The sequence below is a fragment of the Humulus lupulus genome, chromosome 2 (genome assembly GCF_963169125.1).
Source record: "Humulus lupulus chromosome 2, drHumLupu1.1, whole genome shotgun sequence".
Taxonomy (NCBI): domain Eukaryota; kingdom Viridiplantae; phylum Streptophyta; class Magnoliopsida; order Rosales; family Cannabaceae; genus Humulus; species Humulus lupulus.
The window spans coordinates 229,193,385-229,216,202 of NC_084794.1; the positions used below are offsets into that span (position 1 = coordinate 229,193,385).

At 35.5% G+C, this 22,818-nt stretch overlaps 1 protein-coding gene across 3 annotated transcripts; it reads right to left on the bottom strand.

Moving 5' to 3' along the window:
• Positions 1-201: 201 nt before the first annotated feature.
• Positions 202-13,967, bottom strand: LOC133819029 (uncharacterized). 3 transcript variants are annotated; one of them, XM_062252168.1, is made up of 7 exons: positions 13,834-13,967; positions 13,550-13,664; positions 11,614-11,683; positions 10,700-10,920; positions 2,860-2,976; positions 2,166-2,217; positions 202-1,282 (listed from the first exon to the last, which is right to left on the bottom strand). In XM_062252168.1, exons 2-7 carry the CDS (start codon positions 13,640-13,642, stop codon positions 543-545), a joined length of 1,293 nt encoding a protein of 430 aa, XP_062108152.1. In that variant the 5' UTR covers positions 13,643-13,664; positions 13,834-13,967; the 3' UTR covers positions 202-542. The 3 variants fall into 3 exon arrangements, with proteins under 3 accessions (XP_062108152.1, XP_062108150.1, XP_062108153.1); XM_062252166.1 differs by having other exon boundaries at positions 10,667-10,920; XM_062252169.1 differs by lacking the exons at positions 11,614-11,683; positions 13,834-13,967 and having other exon boundaries at positions 10,667-10,920.
• Between the last annotated feature and the right edge of the window lie 8,851 nt (positions 13,968-22,818).

Here is a 22,818-nt window from a genome sequence, read left to right on the forward strand (position 1 = left end):
ACGCATACTATGATATTTGCATTTTCCAATCTTCAATCGCAAACCACACCGCAATAAGTTCAGTGTTGCAGATGGAGCAACTAAAGATATGAGTCATCAGATACTATAATGCCCAAAATTAATGACATACAATAGGACTGAGAAGATAAACCATTGTCCTAAGGGCATTATTCTACTCAACAAAGAAGCTTTACACCAAGGTGAGCAAAATTCCTTCATGAACATTCATTGGACTGAATTTCTGATAGTTGACCTTTTCAACAAGTGAAACGTCTTGTGAATTGAATCTTTAACATAAAGAAGATTGATGATTAGTGCTCAGTACTAGACTAATACAGACGTGACAATTTAATATTATGAAGTTTATCTGTATTAGTCTGGTGCTGAATAATTGTGCATTGCTCGTAATAAAAGAAAGCTAAGTTAGGTCCAATATCAACCCTAATATTATAATATGGTAGCATGGACCTGAATCATTTTCTTCTCGAGCACCAAAAGCCACTTTCAAAACTCGTTAGTCAACTTACAGTTAAGAGAAAAGATCATTTTGGTGTGGACGAAGCATGATGTTCCAAAAATTTCCACGAAGGATGTTCCAAAAACTCTGATGATGGCATATCAGTTTGTAAAATACTCTTCATCCATTTTACACGGTTTACAAGGTCTTCCAAGTTCACAATGGCAGCTTCCATTGAATTGGAAAACAACAAGTTTGGGAGAATGTTCCCATCAGTTCTCATCTTCTTTAAGGAACCACCATCATCAAATCTGTCTTTCCCACCTGTAGTCCCACCTATTTCGTTTGATGCAGATTTAACATGTGAATTTGAATCATTATCAGAGAAATTAGTTCTCCCAAAGCCACTATCAGCAGTCATATCTGACTTCATATCTTTTCCTGGCACATGCATATTCTTTACTACTGTAGTAGACAGAGGTCTTTTTTTGTTTCCTTCCAACTGATCAGGAGGTAGAATCATTATCTGAGAAACAGGAGTTCCACAAATTTTGTTTGGTGTAGATTTAGCATGTGAAATTGAATCATTATCAGAGCAACCGGTTTTCCCAATGCCACTATTGTTTGCCATATCTGAGTTGATATCTGTTACCGAAGTGTGCATCTCCTTTTCTCTATTCTTTTCCTTATCTTCCAACTTATCAGAAGGCTGTGATGAGTTAGATGAAGCATGAGAAACAAATGAAGATTGAGATGCTTCACCAACACCCGAAACAACAGTTGTATCTGCACTCGCAGAATGTGCCAACAAGGTAGAACTTCTGCCTGAAAACATGACAAGCCTAACTAAATCAGTTCAATTTCTTACATTAGCAAAACAAAGGGAACCATATGGGTAAAAATGCAAAATAGAAAATCTGATCCACAGTAGGTATGTCTAGATTTGATAGAACACACATGACATGTCTTGTCCATTACAAGTTTGGATCAGTTTGCTTTTAATGTTTGCTGCCTCTATATTTCTCTATAAGGTTCAATTACTTGCAGTGAATACAATCATCACACCAAAAATAAGGAAAATGACCTACACAGGCTTAGCCGAGGATGCAGATTTCACAGCCGAATCATAACTGGTCTTTCAGTTAGTCTTGCTTTATATGTTGGTTTAGTATTAAGTACTTATTACTGGCATTCTAGGATGTAATCTAGATGATTTCCTATTATCTTTTATTCATACATCTTTTGTTTCTTATAGAACAAACAACTGGTCTTTCAGACTTTAGGTGAATGTAGTATCATTTGTTGGCCTCTGTATTGACAGAAAACATTAGAAGTAATTGGATGTCCAAAATAAATGTAGTGACTAAAATTTTTAGGCAATATAGCTCGCCTCCTCTAGGGCTCATCATACCAAGAGCCCAAAATAAAGCAAATTTAGGGGAAAATGATGCAAAGTTTGGGCTGACCCTACACCTTAGACTTTGAAATTCTGAACTCACATGAATATAGATCAAAAACACATGAAGGTCAAAAACCATTCAACTTGTTTCAGACTCTATTGCCTTCAAATTATCCCAGTCATAAAATAGGAATTTGAGCAATCACACTCCTAGATCAAGAGGCCAGAAGTAAATTTTGATTTACAACAGTGGCTTAATTACAAAATTTCAGAAGAGAAATTAATAATGCACCCCTACTGTTACCTGACCTTGATCGACAGGTTTAAGTATCCGAGCACAAGAAGGACCATGTTTACTGTCCTGTAATCACCAAAATGTATAATAAATGTTTGTAAGGCCAGAAATTATCTATAATGCATTAGTAGAACCACTCAAAGACGACAAGTAAAAATTCAATCAAAACCTATATGACAACTAAAATAAAAATTAAATGGCTAAAGTGGGTTTTTTGATATTATAATAAATTAAATAAGTATCAATCAGCTACATTTTTTTTAAAAAAAAAAAGTTAAATGCCTTTTATATATCACTGAGGTAGGCCTATTTTTCTCTATCTTTTAAGTCTATGAATTTTGCTTCTTAAAGTTCTGAAGACATTATATGACCATAAAAAATTCATATTCGTACAGTGGCCCTTGCTAACTCTTCATAGGCATTCTTTTAATTATAGTTCGTGAGAAGTTCAATTATAATTTGCATCCCCAGAAAGAGCATGTGTATACGTACAATGATCATATGCATAAATTATTGATGTCTTAGCTTTCTTTGCTTTTCCAGACTACATTAATGCACGCAATATATCTAGAGTTCCCAGAAAAGCTGTTTTTTTATCAAGTACAAGTGCTAAATATAATTATATATCATAGTTTAAGTAGTAAAGTGTGCAAAGAAAAACAAAAGCAAACATATGTAGATGCAATAACACAAAAGATTGAGAGGCACCATCGAAGTTGGCACAGTCCAGCCAGATTTAGGAGACCAATCTAAGGATGGCCGCAGATCCTTGCAGAGAACGTTGTAAAATGATCCTTCACCCAAGGGAGGCCGGAGCAGCTCTATCTATAAATGTAAATAACTAAAGATAATCAAACAAGTTTATAAACATTGTAGAAATTCTAAACTCTATAATAATAAACAAATTCATTCCGCAACCCTTTTCTACATTCATAATTTACAGACCTTTACCTATAGATAAGCAATAGATAATGTGATAAAGGGAAGAACATAGAAGTATAGGTCTTTATGTTCAAAATGCAATAGTATAGAAAACTTCCATCAGATAGACACGATGATCTTGATGTGCAAAAACGCTTAAGCAATCAGTTTATCATGATGTGGGTAAATATGTTATAACAAGCAGCAATAAAGATACCCGTCTGAAGCACTAAATGGAAGTCAGTGAGCAAAATTTTGTCAAATTAAGAAATAGCGTATTACAAAAATGAATTGTATCTTCAAACTAATTATTATCAAAAAGCATATCTGATAGGCATAGAGGTTATTTTGGGGTATTGATAGGAATCCACTAAAGGATAGGAATTGATAGACTTATTTTAGCGGAGGGGTATATTGGTATTTGTAATTAGTGGATGAGCTGGGTTAGTGGTATTGTGATAGGGATTTCCTGCCAATTTAGTAACACAGAAACAGATAGAAGAAAGGATAATAGAAGAAATAATGGAATAATTGCTTTTATCAGGATTTCGAGAGCCTGAATCTCGCCCAATTACAAATTACTCAGACAATCCACACCTTTCCATAAACTCTCCACACTCCCTTTATTCCTTACTCTTAGAGGTACACCACACAAATCTGTACCCCAACCTTAGTCTACCCCAGCCTATGCAACAACTTACCACACCATTACTTTCCCACTGCTTCTTTACTTCCTGCTGCTGACTGAGCAGCCACCGTACACATAGGTAGTGGAGGCCTGTCAATACCCCTGCCCAAAGTCTTACCTTGTCCTCAAGGTGGAATTGAGGAAACTGTCGCTGGATGATTGAAAAAACTTCCCAAGTTGCTCCAAACTCCGAAAGGTTGGTCCATTTGACAAGGGCTTGCGGTGGGGTCTTGTGTGTCCCAGCTCACATCCAATATCTTCTCAGGAGTCCAAATCCACTCAAGTCTGCTGTCAATTCAGGCAGTATGGCTGAAGCTTGTTGTTGCAGTAAGGAGACGTGAAACACTGGATGAATAACTGAGTCAGAGGGAGCTAGAGGCCATAGGCAGCTGTGCCAATGCATGCAAGAATAGGAAATGGCCCAAAAAAACACAGTGCTAGCTTTTCATTTCGGCGTTGCGCAACTAATTTATGTTGATATGGACGAAGCTTCACATAAACCATGTCCCCCACTAAAAATTGGACGTCTCGGCGCTTGTGATCAACTTGAGATTTCATCTTCTGTTGTGCCCGCTGAAGATTAAGCTTGAGTAGCTCCAACACACCATCCCGAGCCTTGAGATGGTCCTCAACCTCTGAGACTTTCATGCTACCATGCTCAAATCGAATCAAATGTAGTGGGTCTCGGTGGTAAACAGCTAGGAAAGGAGTCATCCCTGCCGACGTCGTGTGGTACGAAGCATTGTACCAGAATTCAGCCCACGGTAACCATGTTACCCATTGCTTAGGTTTTGTGTTGACAAAACATCTCAAATATGTCTCCAAACATCTATTAACAACTTCAGTCTGTCCATCGGATTAAGAGTGATAAGAGGTGCTATGCTTTAGTGTAGTACCTTGCAAGCGAAACAACTCCTTCCAAAACAAGCTCAAAAATACCTTGTCACGATCTGATACTATAGGGCGGAAATCCATGTAACTTGACTACTTCTCGAACAGAGAATGAGGCTACCGTAGTTGTTGAAAACGAATGGCCGAGTGGAATAAAATGGCCATACTTGCTGAGCCTGTCAACTACCACAAAAGATTGTATCAGAACCATTTGAAATCGACAAGCCCTCTACAAGCCCTCTATGAATTCCGTCGAAATGTCATCCCACACTTGCTCAGGAATGGGAAGTGGCTGTAGCAAGCCAGCTGGAGTTTGGGCCAAATACTTTGTTGGCAGGTGGCACACTGCACGACAAATTTTTGGACATCCTTCCTCATGTATATTCTAGGAGGCCACGAAACATGTATTTATTACAGTAGCTGTAATTAGTTTATTCTTTTATCTAGTTGGCAATTTGTTTTATCTAGCTCATTGTTATGTTTTAGAGAGCTGATTTGTATTAATCCTAGCTGGCAACAGTCTGTCCAGTACCTATAAATAGGGGAGGGGAGGGATTCATTTTGTAAGGTTAGCTTGGAAATAGAAGAGATTGTACTCTAGGAGAGAACACAACATGTATTTGGTGAGACTAGCCTCTCAAAAGCTAGGTGTAACTACTGTCTTCATCATTAATAAAGTAATTCTGTGAGGGATTCATAGCATTTTGTGTTCAATATTTTGATAGATAATTTCTACTATAAGATTATTCTATCAAATTGGTGCGGTGACTGCAGAGATGGGGCCAAAGAAAACCATGGAGAAGAGTGACTCTGTTACTGGGTTCGAAGATGATTTAGAAGCTCTGAAAACTGAAGTTTCTGAAATCAAAGGCTCAATTCAGAACTCAATGAAGGAAATGGCAAACAAGATTCAACAACAGCTTCAAGAAACACTGCAGCAACAGTTCAAGACTCTCTTGGACATTCAAGAAAGATCAAGAACTCTACAAGAATCAAGGGAAGAGGTTAATGGAGCTACTGGCAGCCAAGAGAAAGGGAAACACAAGGACTCGGCAGCACCATTTGAGCCCCAGCAGAGCGGAACACAGCCAAGTTTCCAACGTTGGTCTACGGGAACATCTCCAACAGCAGGCTTCAAGGGAACTTGGAATTATGAAGGGGGTTCCCTTGACCAAGGACAGCAAGGGACACGTTTCCGCCATGAACATCGTCTTAAGAAATTGAAAATGTCGACTTTTGATGGTGAAAACCCGGATGGATGGATACTGCAGGCCAAGAGATTTTTCATTTTCCATGACTATGACAAAGTAGAGAAGATTGAGGCTGCCTTCATCTCATTTTCGGGTGATGCTCTTCTGTGGTACCAGTACAAGAGCAACAAGAGGGCCATTCATAGCTGGGAAGAAATGAAGAGGCTCATGCTCCGTCATTTCCGAGACTCCCAAGACGGATCCTTGTATGATCAATTTCTGACTGTGAAACATGAGGGGTCGCTTTCCGATTACAAGAAGTTTACAAGGTTGTTGGCACCCTTGAAGACAGTGGAATCGGCTATACAACTAAGCACGTTCATGAATGGGCTGATTCCGTCCTTAAGAGCAGAATTGTGAGTTCAACGGCATTTCGAACACATGATGGCCACTACAAATTCCTAGTCATGCCATTCAGTTTGATTGACCAATGCCCCTGCCACCTTTCAATCACTCATGGACTTTTTTAGGCCTTATTTGTGCAAATTTGTACTATATTTTTCGATGATATACTAGTGTACAGCAAGACTCGAGCTACACCAGCATCACTTGGAGTAGGTCCCGACTCTTTTACGCAAACACCAGCTCTTCGCCAACCAAAAGAAATGCATTTTTGGCCAACCCAAAGTAGAGTATCTCGGCCACATCATTTCTCAGCAAGGAGTTACAACCGATCCTGACAAAGTAAAGGCAATGCTAGAGTGGCCAGTACCCAATACAACAAAGCTCTCCGAGGTTTTTTGGGCCTTACGGGGATACTACAAAATTTTGTGGCAAATTATACTCCAATTGCTCAACCTTTAACAGATCAGCTGAAAAAAGATCAATTCTCTTGGGGGACAGCAGCTGACCAAGCACTCCGCAAGCTCCAAACAACTATGACTCAAGTTCCGGTGTTGGCATTAACCTGATTTTTCCCAGCCCTTTTTCATAGAGACTGATGCTTCAGGTCACGGTTTAGGGCTTTCCTATTAAAAAATCAGAAACCCATTGCCTTTTCCAGTCAAGTTTTGGGCACCCAAGCTCATAGAAAATCGATCTATTAAAAGGAATTGATGGGGATAGTCTATGCAGTAGCTAAATGGCGTCCTTACTTGCTAGGCCGCAAGTTTATAGTAAGGACCAACAAGCAGAGTCTAAAATTTCTGTTGAGGCAAGTCATAGGCTCGGAGTATCAAAAATGGGTTTCCAAGATAATGGGGATGGAATTCGAGATTGAGTATCGACCAAGTGCCCATAACCAAGTCGTTGATGCCTTATCTCGATTCTCGACAAGTGGACATGGCTACCCTTGATAACACGATCACCTCGGAATGGAATCTATGGCTTGAATTAGCAACTAAAATAAAGGTTGATCCAGTGTTGAAACAATTACTTGATGATGTCAAAACAGGCAGTAAGGTACATCATAGATTTCAAGTACACAACGACCTTCTCCATTACAAACATCACTTGTTTATTCCAAAGAAATCCACATTAATTCCTAGAATATTAGCGGAATTCCACAATACTCCCTTTAGTGGACACTCGGGGGAGCTCAAGACTTACAAACAAGTGGCTGCCAAAATCTTTTGGGAAGGTCTATGAGAGGATGTCTATCGATTTGTTCAAAGTGTTACTCCAAATGCCAACAAAACAAGCTTCTCACTATATCTCTGACTGGTTTATTGCAGCCCTTAGCACTTCCGACACAAGTTTGGGATGAGGTCACTATGGATTTTATAGAAGGGTTACCAAAGTTGAAAGGATAGGATACTATATTGGTGATTGTTCACCGTCTATCTAACTATGCCCATTTTATTAAACTTAAGCACCCATTTTCTGCTCCTACATTGGCTAATTTCTTCATCAAAGAAATAGTTAGAGTACATGGTGTTCCTCAATCCATCATCTCGGATAGAGACAGAATTTTTCTAAGTCTGTTTTGGAGCCATCTCTTCAAACTACAAGGCACTACTTTGAAGAAAAGCACTGCCTATCACCCACAAACTGATGGGCAATCCGAGGTGCTAAATCGCTGTTTAGAAATATATCTAAGGTGTTTTACGTACCAACAGCCAAAGCAGTGGTCAAAATGGATGGCATGGGCTGAATACTCCTACAACACATCTTACCATTCCTCACTCAAAAGTACCCCATTCAAGGCTCTATATGGTCGAGACCCTCCTGCCCTTATACCCTACAAGAAAGGGACTACAATAGTGTCTTCTGTGGATGACCTGCTGGATTCTAGAGACGCCATCTTAGATGATCTTCGGATGCATCTTCTTCGAGCCCAACACAGAATGAAGCTCCAAGCAAACACCAAGAGAAGGTTGCTTGAATTTTCAGTTGGAGACATGGTCTACCTCAAGCTAAGACCATACCGCCAACGCTCTCTTGCTAAACGCTCCGACGAAAAAGCTCTCAGCTCATTATTATGGGCTTTTTCCTATGATTCGGCGCATTGGTTCTATGGCATACAAGCTCCAGCTCCTTGATCATGCCCGAATTCATCCGGTTTTCCATGTCTCTCAGCTCCATCGAGCTATTGGCGACGAACCAGCAACTCCAACCATTCTGCCACAGCTCACATCTGACCTAGAACTACAAACGGAGCCTGAAACAGTACTTAATCTCCAGTTTGCTGCTCCCAATGCCTCCTACCCTTTGGAAGTCCTCATCAAATGGAAGACTATACCAAATTATGAAGCTACATGGGAGCCTTACCACGGGGGGTTGATAAGCCTCCAATCAATTTAGTATATTCTTGGACAGAAGCTGTAATTAGTTTATTCTTTTATCTAGTTGGCAATTTGTTTTATCTAGCAGGTTATATTTTAGAGGGCTGATTTGTATTAATCCTAGCTGGCAACTGGTTTCAATCTGTCTAGTATTCCTTTTGTAAGGTTAGCTTGGAAATAGAAGAGATTGTACTCTAGGAGAGAACAGCCCTCTCGAAAGGTTATATTTGGAAATACTAGCCTCTCGAAAGCTAGGTGTAACTACTGTCTTCGTTTTTAAATAATGTAATTCTACGAGGGATTTCCAGTATTTTGTGTTCAATACTTTGATAGATAATTTCTACTCTAAGATTATTCTATCAAAACCCTTGACAAAATTACCGTCAAAGATATGCTCGGGCACATCCTGAACTCGAGAGGCTAGTGCCTCCCAACGAATTCGATAATCATTCACCGTGATCTCCTGTCGCACCAACAAAAACTCTTCGGACAACGATCCAACCAGCTGAGCCTGAAATTGAGATAGCAACAAAATTTTCAGAGTCACCCATGAAGTTATTGGACAGCGCTAGTTCTCCCATTAAAACCAAGTCAGCGTGTCACCCTCCAAGACTATTATGGTTGTTTCCAACATGTGAGCTTCGGTCATATGTGACAACGAAAAAAAACGTTCAACTCTGTAAATCCATCCCTAGGGATTATTGCCGGAAAACAATGGTAATTTCATCAGAGGTGGACGATAGTCACACCCAAACCATGGGGCTGAAAATGGAGAATCCAAGGAGGAAGTGGAACAGATATGTATTTTTGCAAAGTAGGCAGTTGACTTCCCAACGCCATGTCGCCATCAAGAGCCCGACAAGACTAATCAACACTAATGGCAAAAGGATCGCAAGCATCCTTACAACTTGGCTGGTTCAGCTGAGCACCAATCATTTCTAACGCCTTTTCCACAGCCGACATCCGAGAGATCCCCTCCTTCAATGAAAGATATCGGACTTCATTGCAGCAAGTTCCGATTGAACACCCTGCTACAAATCTAAAAATCACCCCTCAAGAGAATCAACAACCGCCTCAAGCTTCTTTCTTAGCCATGGAGGATCGTTAGTCTCTGATAACAATTGATAAGGATTCCCTGCCAATTTAGTAACACAGAACTAGATAGAAGAAAGGATAATAGAAGAAATAATGGAATAACTGCACTTATCAGGATTTCGAGAGCCTGAAACTCTCCCATTTACAAATTACTCAAACAATCCACACCTTTCCATAAACTCTCTACACTCCCTTTATTCCTTGCTCTTAGAGGTACACCATACAAATCTGTACCCCAACCTTAGTCTACCCTAGCCTATACAACAACTTACCACACCATTGCTTTCCCACTGCTTCTTTACTTCCTGATGATGATTGAGTAACCACCTCACCATTCCTCATCCTACGTGCATACATATAGGTAAGTGGAGGCCTATCATATTGTTAGTTACATTATATATGTAGCATAAAAATGAATGAAGGGGGGGGGTAAGATTTGTTGGTATTCCAAATATATTCCTTTCCAAAGAAGAATACGACCAAATTTCAAGCCACACACCTTTCAAAACATATGTTTCTCTTAATCATGTAACTTGCCCAGAACCCCAAAACCAGCCCCTAGCACTTACAAAATAAATTTACTAAAAAGAGAAATATCCCATATAATCTTCTTAAATAAACATCATGACAACCAAGGTCAATTTTTGCTTAACTCTGCATCCTTACACAATTAGTGCACAATATAATTAGGCTCCATATTTCCAACAATTTTTGTTCTTATTTTTCACTTGTAAATTAGCAATTTTTTAGGGTTAAAATGTACAAGACTCCAAAAGCGTCTCTTAGTGACTTGGCAAAAGCATCTCTTAGTGACTTGACATAAACCATCAAATATTGGAAAAAAACACAGAAAGAGTAATGTTACAAAAGAACAAACAAACAAATAAAATAGATCACCACACAAAATAGGTAGAAAATTCAAGTAAATAACAGTAGCTAGATAATACCTTAACCATATCATCCTCCAAGATTTCACTTACTCTTCCAGACCAATAACAACTATCAGTAAACCAATCAACTAAATCTCCAACCTTCCTGACATCCTTGAAAACTACTGACACTTCTGAGATGTTATTGACATTAGGCATTTGACTTTCACGATATACAGTAGGAAAGGGCGGTCGCAGCATTATCTCCTTTTTTTGCTGTAACTTCCCAGTCTTAGTTGGGCGCCTTTGATATAACAAAATTGACTCTGCATCTGCAAATAAAAATAACAAATGACAGAGAATTACGAATATTAAACATCTCATCCCTTGTAAATACAGTAGCATATATGTTAAAAAATAAACTATCATCCTTGTACATACTAAATATAAAAAACACTTGAGCCAGATACCATTCTGCTCCGTTAAAGAAACATTACCTCCTATAAAAATTATGCACTACTTATTGAAACAAATACAAGTACAAAACCTATTAAAAATCACACATCACTCATTAAAACAAATTCAAGTGCAAAAACCTGATAGAATTGTGCATCACTTCTTAAAATATACATAATATACAACTAATAAGGGCTGTCGATGCTTTAAGGTGAAAACTGTAACATGATGAAAAACTTCCCATCTCCTAGAAGCTACATACAGGCTTCCTTTGTCCACATAATAAAATAAATACATAATTAGCATACACTTAAGAAAGATCTAGATGTAAAACAACAGACACTTAAAAAGAAGTGGTTTATCTCACACATAGTGTCTGAGCATCTAAACTAATCATTCAAATTGTATAGTATCATGAATATCAACAAAAACCATTAGCTTTAAGTGATGTTTAAAAAGAACAAAATATACAAAAATGAATATGCATATTTGTGACCATATATATACAACTGTGTGTGAATGGTTTCTTGATACAAAACAAAAGGATCATACACATCCTAGCACTTTACCTTCACCAGGAAAGTCAAAATACTCAAGAACGAACTTCTTCTGACTTTTTTCCTTTAAAGTACCCTTTATCTGAATAAAAAAAAATTAACAACATGCATAAACTTTGTGTCATTAAAGCTTTACTAACTGATATGACAAAAAATAACACAAAATGGGAATATATATATGGGAATTTTCCTAGGTAGGGCATCACTTTTGCCCCTACCATAGGAGCATTTTCAATTTTTGGCACTTGGAGAAATTATAACCTATTTTTTTTTTGCAAGGCGTACATTATAGCTTATAACAGATATTCCACCAATTTTTAAAAAATTTCGAATAATTTACATTAACAAAATTAGAATTCAAACAGTCAGTTGCACACGTGTCTTATTTTTTTTTTATACGCGTGAAAAACAGATTATTTGAACTCTGATTTCACTATTGCAAATTATTTAGAATTTCTCGAAAATTGGCAGGATGAATGTAATAACTATAACGTACGCCATTATACAAAAAAAATTAGGCTATAATTCACCAAGTACCAAAATTTGAAAACGTTCCTACGGTATGACATTGTACATAATAGTTAGAATAGTCATTCCACCAATTTTCGGAAAATTCCAAATTATTTACGATGGTGAAATCAGAGGTCAAACAATCAGTTACATAAGTGCTTAACTTTTTTTATACACATGGAAAACATATTATTTGAACTCTGATTTCAGCACTTTAAATTGATCGGAATTTCTTGAAAATTAGCGGGATACCTGTTATAGCTATAATGTACGTCATCATGCAAAAAAAAAAAATATGTTATAATTTCTCCAAGTCCTAAAAATAGAAAACACTCCTACAGTAGAGAGGCAAAAATAATGACCCTACCTATAAACAAAAACAATGAAAATAATATGAAACACCCAAAAAGCTCCCAATGTGTATTCAAATTAAGGTAAAGATTTTATATTAATAATTAATTAAAAAAATTGTTTCAAATGGTTGACTACCTCTAGTCACAAGGGAGAAAGGAATTAAAAAAGACTGCAGTATCCTTAACAGTTACATTACCTAATACCCTTTACTCCTTTACTTTTCTAGCCCAACATTATATTCTTACACAGAAACACAATGCCTCCAGAGATTAAAAAGAACATGCATTTTTTTTTAACTAAGCTCTGTCTATCTTACAATTTTTTGAGACTAGGAAATGATAGCAATTGCTATGTGGGTACTCAAGAGGGAGTCGGACCTCAGTCCTTGTTGGACCAAATCACATGCCTGGTGTAAACATGCATTTTAACAGAAGAGCATCCAGCCAAGCAATGTCATGAACCCAACATTATATTCTTACACAAAAACGCAATGCCTCCAGAGATTAAAAAGAAAACATGCAATTTTTTTTAACTAAGCTCTGTCTAACAATTTTTTGAGACTAGGAAATGATAACAATTGCTATGTAGGTACAGTAGGAACTCGGACCCTCAGTCCTTGTTGGACCAAATCACATGCCTGAAGTAAACATGCAGTTTAACAGAAGAGCATCCAGCCAAGCAATGTCATGAGCGAAAAGGTATCACAAAGTAGTAATTGACCCTCAACCAACTATATGTTTAAGCAACTTTACAGCTCTTGCCTAATTAAAGAAAAGACTAACTAATTATCATATAGTAAGTGATAAGGCAAGGATTTGGTCCTTCTTCATGTAATATACTTGTTCCAAACTACACATTCTATTCGTATATGATCAAATACTCAAGTACTGTACTTCTAAAAACTAAACTGAAATAACGTGATGTGATACAAAAGAACTACAGTATATAATATGGAATCTTAACAACCCAGCAAACATTTGCCTAAATGCAATCCCGCAGTTCCACCACCACCACTAATAGAGCCAACAAACGAATATAGAAAGGCAAACCCAAGAAGCCACAAAATTCTAATACGAAAATTTACCTTGCAGCGGAACCACGCACCACGAAAGCCTCCGCAAAATGATCTTGATTCGGCTAGATGACCCACTTTGAATGGTAATTCACGCACCGCCATGATAGCTAATTAAGAATCAAGACTGAAAAAGAAAAAAAAAACTAAAATCCATTTTTTTCTTAACAAATAAAGAAGATTAAGATTGATAAATTGAAGAGTGTATTTCACAGTAGAATCATGTATGGAGACAAATAATTTAGTAATTAATTAATAAATAGAATAATAAAACCTGTGAAGTAACGTTCACTCACCATAATTCATTAACAATGTGGGCGAGATTGAGCTTTTCTCTTCGAAAATTGAAGAAATTATGAGGTTGAAGACACTGAGAAAGGGAACCCTAATCTAATCACCATATCGAGCAAGTTTAAATCGATTTGGTACAGAGGGGTTGAAGACAGATGAATAATGCATGTTTTATTTATTCTTTAATTGCAGTTTAGTCCTTCTAAACTTTCAAAACAAATAGACTTATTTGCAGAAAAAATCCCTAACTTAACCAATTTCTTGTACTTAAGCCCTTAACTTTAAATTTTTGCATTTAAATACTCAATTTCTTAAAAAATTAGCTAGGGCTGTTCATAAAATCCGTAAACTGTGGTCCCGAACCCCACCCAATCCGGACGAAACCATTTGAATTCAGACCAAAAGAATCTGGCGTCATTGGTCTGGTTATCCGGACCATTTATGTAATTATGGTCCCATCACGGTCTTAATTCTATCCAAATAGTCAAATCCAGATCGAACTGTATACATACATTTTTTTAAATAAAAAAATCACATATGTATACATTGAAACAATACAATATTTAATATGTGAACTAGGGGTGAGCATCGGTCGGTTTGGACGGTTTTTTCACAACAAAAAATCCACAATTCGGTTTTCGGTCCGGTTTGGTGCAATCCAAAAATCGACCGAACCAAACCAGTTTAAAAAAAAACCGACCGTTTTGGATCGCGGTTTGGTCGGTTAAACCGACCAAACCGAATTGATTATTGTTTTTTTTTTTTAAGTTTTAGTTAAAAAATTAAAAATTTTGGATTGTTGGAATTCATTTTTGTGCATTTTTAAAACATAAATATATAGAACATAATTACATTTACAAATTTTAAAGTTTGAAACATAATTAAAAGTCCATAATTAAAAGTACAAATTTTAAAAAATTTAATAATTATATAATATTATATTATTATTTTATTATGTTCGGTCGGTTTCGGTTTTATTGGTCGGTTCACCCAAAATTTCAAAACCGACCGAACAGTGGCGGTTTGCACCGTCGGCGGTTTTTTCGGTTTTTGGTTTAAACGGTTTTGGTTTTTTCGGTGTTCGGTAGGTCGGTGTACACGATTTTTTCGGTTTTTCGGATTTTATGCTCAGCCCTAATGTGAACCGATTGTTTCGGGATACTTAAACATCAACTATTAACCTTCCCTTTTAATTTTAAACGAAATTTCCCCTTATCTTGCAGTCTCGCTCATAAGTCTCTCAAACGATACAATCGACTCTCAGACTACGAGTACCCCTCTCTCTCTCTCGGTGCCTTGCAATGCTGGTCGTTTACTACCATGTTAGTTAAATTAAGTTTTGTTTTGTTTTTTCAATTTTGTTAAATATATGTTTATATAATATATAGATTTGTATATGTATATAATTTGACTGTGTTGTTTATCTCAGTTACACCCCATTGTCGTAGACACCTCCTCCATCACTATTGATGTCGACTACCTATAATGCCCATAATTTTCTATCTTTATTAAAATACTAGTTTCAATAATAACTTAAAAGATTTCATAGTATGACTGAAACCTTAGTGAGTCCTTATTGAAAATAATGTAGAGTTGGATCCAACGTTCAAAAACAAAAGAGAATTTGATGCAGTCTTAAAATAAATAAATACTTCCCACTGATAAATTAACATAAGGAAATACTCTAAGGAACTATGGCATTCCATATCGTTTCCTCGTTTATTGGCTCCCCGCAACACATATGTATACATTATGGAAAACTGACACAACTCACCATGTGTGCCAAACAAGTCTACCTAGTGTCTACCTGCAAGGGAGAAAGTAATGGGGTGAGCTAAAAGCCCAATAAGGAAGTACAAACATGACATACAAGCATAAGCGACATATCTCATACATTTTTAACATACTTTTCTTATAGCAATCATTATCAACATATGTCATTCATAAACATAAGACAATTTGCGACATAAGCATAATCGTACATTATACGATCATAATCATAAACGTAAGAACAATTGCAACATAAACATAAACATACAACATAATATCATGACACTCATATTGTCCAATGATCAGCAACACAAGAATACATGATATGTGTGTGCAAGTACACAATCGCTAGCAAGTAATATACTAGTAAGTATTTTTATATCGTATCCTCACAGATTGCTAAGCTAAAAATTGCAATAACCAAAAACTACACAATTTGGGATGAAAATATAGCAAGGAAAATTTGATTGAATCACGAACTATTTAGAAAATAAAGACAAATGAAAATGGCAGCAAGGACTAAATACAAACTTAAAGCACTAGTGATTGAACAATTGATGGTGAGAAGTTAGAGTCAGTAATCCCCCTAATATGCAATTCTCGGCAAAATGCTATAGAGAGATGCTATAGCAAAACTGACTTTGTCAACTAGGAATTCAATGAGTTCATAAGCCTTTTTCCAAAGTTTTTATGATTTGATTCTCCAAATTAATTAACATATTCCTATGTCTAATTAATGTTAAGTACACCCAGTTAAGCTCAATTCCTTTTTTGTCATGCAAGGTGATTATACATTTCTATATTATCACAAATTAAGCTCCAAAGAGATTAAACATGCATTATCCAAATCCTATGTCTAATGACACTAATCTTTTCAGCATTAATATCATCTCAAACACTCACATTTGATGGCCAAACAAAAGCAAGTATAAGCAATATAACAATTTGGATAAACAAAGTCTAGATTAGTAATAGTATCCTTTGCATAATCACCCATAACTACATATTAGGGTTCATAGATAACTCTAACTAAAATGGAGTTTAGCTCGTAATTGGAAACAACAAAAGAGAAATTAGGAGTTCATCCATGGTTCAACACAATACAAAAATCCAAAGTTCAAATACAAAAAAAGAGAACAATGGTTTAAGAAAGCAAGCCCAATGATGTCTCTATGTGGTTCTTTCCCCTTTTCTTCTTCTCCTTTGTGTTGTAAGCTTCTCTCCTCCAAAATGGTTGTCCAAATGGTCTAGAAAGTTCTCAGCCGCCAGCCTCCTTTCCTCTTTTGGGTCTGAAATTCTCTCCTTCTCTCTCTTGAAGATGATGCCTCATTTTTGTGTTAGCTCATTAGGGTAAAGACTCGTCATCCCTCCTTTGGTATGCACGTGACCCCTATTACAAAATGGGGAGATGAGTTTAGCAGCTCCACATCAGCTTTGACTCCATCTCAGCTCCCTTGACTCCACATCATTTAAAATTTCAACTCCTACACATCATGTGTTCACTTTTTGCACATGATGCAGTTTTGCTATAAAAATATGCTACAACAAATCTGGGATGTTTGTTACAAAAGTTTCGCACTTAATTAGTTGTTAGCTTCCAAATAAAATGCTAGTACCTAAACATGCATAAACTATTTTTTATAGCATTCTCAAGGTAATTCCAATCATTCTCAATAGCAAAGACACTAAAGCAACAAGAACAACTACACATTGAATATAATACAACATAACTAGAATTCACACAATTATTATACAAATCACTCTCAATTATTTCATTTTTATAGTTCAAAAGCATGTTATATAACTCTATATTCTAGAGTTATCACACCCCCAAACTTAAATCATTGCTCGCCCTCGAGTCCTGACTCAACAAGACAACACACAACCTAAGGGATATGTTAGTAAAACTTATACATGATCTTTATTTATTTTCATGTATATCTAATATTAAAAAAATTAATACGAGATAGCCTAAAACATGTTTCTAAAATTGAATTCAAAGAGAAACAAAGAATAGAGTACTTACAGTATACGCAGCGGAATTAAAGAGTCATTCCTTCAGTTTCTCTAACTCTTGTATCCTCTCTGTTGCAGAGTATTATCAAGAAATTGAACCGATCTTCTATTTTCTTCACAACCTTCCAATGTATCCTTAGAACCACCTAGACTAGTGTGGGAAATTATCAACATATGAGATAGATATAGAGAGAAGAAGAGAAAATAACAAAGAGGCTTAGAAAATGACTTGTGTTTAGAGAGAATCTAAAACGATCAGAAAATCTGACTTGTGACTTATGTTTTGACTTCTCTCTAAGCACTCCTTTTATAGGCTCAATTAGGCCATTTTAATTTAATTAAAAAATCAATAAAATAATAGCCATTTTAAAGCCCTAGGTCAAAATTATCATGGGTTTTGGGCCCGTGAAATTTCTCATTTGATTATAAGCCCATTGGACTTAAAATCAAGGCCTGTATTATTTTCTATCGATTTAATTAATTGAATCCTTTATCAAATTAATTATTTATAATTTGAACATTGATTTAAACTTATTTATTAATTTAGATACAAATTTATCTTAATTAATAAATCTGTCATAATTTCTCTTTTCTTCTCAAAATTACACAACTCTGTGAAACTATCCAAAATTGACATGGTCAACTTTGATAATTCTAATTGTGATTAAATCAATTAATTGAGACTATCTAGATGATTTTATCCAAGGTACAATGGGGACCATGAGCCTATGAAATCAAGCTCCAATAAGTTATCATAAATCTAACAAATAAATTTACTAACTTATTAATTCCTCGTGACTCCACTATAGACTCGGAATTGCACTCTTGAATTCATAGAACGCTCTATAACAAATACAGATACGCTATTAATTATCCATTGTTACAACCATAATTATCACTCAATCCTCTATAGACGGTCTACAATGAGATAGGACTAAAATACCGTTTTACCCCTCATTGTATTTTATCCTTAAAACACTTAGTTCCTTGTAAATGATATTTCAATAAACTAATTTAATTACTGAAATGAGATCTCTATCATTTAACACATTGAACCAAACTAAAAGGAAACCATCGTTTCACTTCTTCATCAGAAGCTATAGATGTTCATATCTATGATTAACACTCCCACTCAATTATACTACCGAGTTCCCAAGATGTAAGTATGGGCTAGTCTGTAGGGTAAGCTGGTAACCAACAAGTCAAAGAACTCAAATAATACAATCAGTTAGAATAATAACCACTCAGAATTGAGATTGAATTGACCTATGGTCAACTATATGATATGACTAGAATAGATAATAACGGTATGTTTACTTATCTTATCAACTGTCAATATCGGTCCTGTCCGATGTAACAAATACATCTGATCTTATTTACTTTGCTAATGTTCTGGAAAGAACATAACACTGTAATGTGTAAGTAGATCATATCGTAGATTGGCAAGTCAGTGCAAATCTTGTGCACTGACTAATCTTAGGACTAACTTATTTTGAACATATAATCATATTTATATTCCACTGTGATTACGTCACTATAAATAAGATTAGCTATATGCTCATGATTTAATAGAAGTTTATATTAAACATATAATTATGAAAATAAAACATGTGAGCAAAGTGATTAACCAAGTCAAAAAAATGATTTCTATTCTTTTATTGATAATAATATGAGATGACAAAGAATGAGTTTTAATTAGGGCATAAAACCCCAACAGGATATTCACACAAAACAATAACAATACGAACAACACCACAAGCAAAAACAAAACACAAACCATGAGGAATCAACTCAAAAAGCAAAGTGATTAAATTAATGGGGTAATGATCTTAGACAATATTATTAAAATAAGTTGATTTGACCTTTTGTGCACTCATAAACCAACCTTTCTCAAGCATTAATGAAGCGAACAATTAATGAATTAAGTGCTTAACTCGTGCGTGTGCTCATAGCTCTTCTCATTTCTCCTCAATTCCAAAAGTCAAACTAAAAGTTGATCCTTAAGCCTAACTATTCCCTCATATGCTGACTTGCTAACCCATTTCCACTAATGTAGAATCACTTTACATTCTAGATCGAAATGTCTTTCTTTGGTTGTAATGAAGGCTAGGCTATGGGATTGGAAATATGGATATGTGTAAGCTAAAATTATCCTAAACTTAGCTTGCCTTAATACCTAATGATACAACACTCTACCTTTTTTTTTAGTTCACCCATAATGTACCCTCTTATTATTTTTCTTCATCCCCCTTTGTTCACTATATAAAAATATTTTGACTATATATATTGTTAAGAAAATATGTATTTTGCCTCAATGGAAATAATAATGAATTACAACTCTATGCAATATATTACAAATAAATAATGATTGATTAAAAAGAGTTACAACTTTATAACTGAAAATTACAAATAAACAAAGAAAATGAATAAGATGATGAAGAATAAGAGAATAGTACAATACAACTCTAAGCAAAATGTTACAAATAAAGTAAAGTGTTTGAAACAAAAGAAAAGAAAAGATTACAACTCTTAAACAAGAAATACAAGTAAATAAAGAAGAACAATATAAAGATGAAAAGCAATAGAATGAAAGAAAGGAACAAGAAACAAAAGATAAACAACTCTCACTCACACTACCAAAGTGAAGAGTGTTGGGGATCACCAACTTGAACAAGGTTTGAAACCTTTGTCCAAAAGCTTATTTCCTCCTAACTCGAGCACTAAGGGATCTCTCACAGATTATAGGAAATTTTTTATGGAATTATCAAGCCTCAAGGTGTTTCTAGCCAAGTACTCTAATGGATAGAAATGTTGTGTCTTACAAGTGAGCTATAGGCTCCTATTTATAGAGTTTAGAGACACCCTTTGGATTTCAAATTCCACCAACCCCATGGTTGTTACCAATGTTTAATTGGATTAATATGGAGTTAAAAATGAGATTTGAGAGTTATTTGGGTTTTTTTAGCCGTTCAACAAAGATTGAAAAAACTGAAGAAAAAAAATTGTCAGTTTTTAGCCTGTGGCCACGGCCAGAAACATTAGTGGCTGCAGCCACTAGCCTCTGTCCCACAGGCCGCGGCCACCAACATTCAGTGGCCGCGGCCACCGACCATTTTCAGCACTAAAAAATGTGTTGTTTTCCAAACGGTTCTAAATCCTCCCAAATGATTTTGTAACTCCCAAAACACATTATTGGAGTTAAAATCATATCTCTAATAGCCATATCACATATGGCATTATGAAATTCATCTCAATATTGTATAACAACAAATTTACACAATAAAGGGTAATATTTGGAAGTTACAAATTTGTAACACCAAATATATTACATTATTTGGATATATCTCATATATCTAAATATTGTAACTCTCTATTATATGTTACAATATGTGACACTCTTTGTCACATTTATTTAATCTAAAACATTATATTATAATATAATACAATATTACATTATATTATAAAATAATATAACATATATATGCCCAATACTATATGTATTTCTCTTTTTTTTTTCTTTTGAGTGAGAAAAATATATAAGCAACTTGAACATACATATATATATTCATGAACTTAAACACACAATAACATTTTTTTCTTTCTATTATTAAAGAAATAAATGCAACACCAAATATATATATATATACATAGACACACATTGACACTATTTTCCCCCATCCCAAGCTTAAACAAAATATATATATATAGGGTAGCACTTCGGTGCAGCCAGGACACGGTTCAGGCATTTAAATTTTTTTTTTTTCTAATTTTTTTTATGACAGTGTACATTGTTGTCATTTAAGACATCCTGCAAATTTTCAAAATTTTTTGAATAGTTTACGGTGCATAAAATAAGGTTCAAACAGTTAAATTTTACACGCGCATACAAAAAACAGACACGAGTGCAACAACTTTGTTTTCGGCACCGTAAACTAGTCGAATTTTTTTGAAAATTTGCAAGATGTCTTAAATGAAAACAATGTATACTGTCATAAAAAAATTGGAAAAAAATTTATTTAAATGCCTGAACCGTGCCCTGGCTGCACCGAAGTCTCCCCCTATATATATAAGACAAACTAAGTTTAGAGATTATTTGGGAACAAAATAAAGGGAATATATAAATAAAAAAAAGAGATATGACTAAATTCTTTCAAGGTGTTCAATAAAAATGGCTATTTAGCTCAAAATGGGTAACAATGGACAATAATCTCATGGGTAGGCTAGAAAGGCTCAAACAGTCCAACAAAATATGTCTAAGTCATTTCTAGTTTGCTAAGCCTCCTATGATTTCGCCTCAAGGAAATCAACAAGTCAATTCTAAGATCTTAGACTTTCACAGCAATTTAACATCTTTAAGGTTTCAAGAAGTCATAATAAAGTTATGTGCACAAACATAAGGTTCACACTTTCCTCATTTCATAGTTCACAACATTAAAGCCTAAGTCAAGCTAGTCTAAATCATGCACAAAATACGCTCTTTGATGATTTTTTTTTAAGAATGCATCATCGATCCCCCAAAATTTAAGCACTACTATAATGATATGATTCCTCTTAGAAAGCCAACAAACATAAACACAAACAACACAACTCCCCCAAACTTATAGAGCGTAGTGTCCTCACTGTGAAGCAAACAACATACAACAAAATAAACACACAAAAACATAAACAAACGAGACAAGATAACAACTTGCAGAAAAAAATAAGACAAAACAACAAAATAACATAAGTAGAACATTGTTGAGATAAGAAAAACTCCCTCAATTACGCATCGGACTCCGCATCAGGAGGAGTTCTTTCTTCATCATGCTTAGAAACAGTTGCCCATGGTTGGAGGAGCTCATCAGGAAATGGCAGAAATGACGGAAGAGGCCGAGGAGTGGTTACATATATGACTTTCTGGTGGGCAAGGTCTTGCTTCTTTGTGTACGCCCAAAAGGCGGTTAATCAAGCAAATAGCTTTATGGGATAAAAAAACCACGTTGACTGGTGGTGGCGACTTGCTAGACGAGGCTCGTGGAGGAGCATAAACACTTTGCTTGGCTGGTGGATCAACTTTATGTCAGGAAAATATATGTTGTATTAATAGAAATTGGTAAGAAATATTACAACACTAGACAAAATAATACAAATAAACTTAAGATTGATTAAATAGGGTTACAACTCTATGGCTGAAAATACAAATAAATAAGAGAAAGATTAGAAGA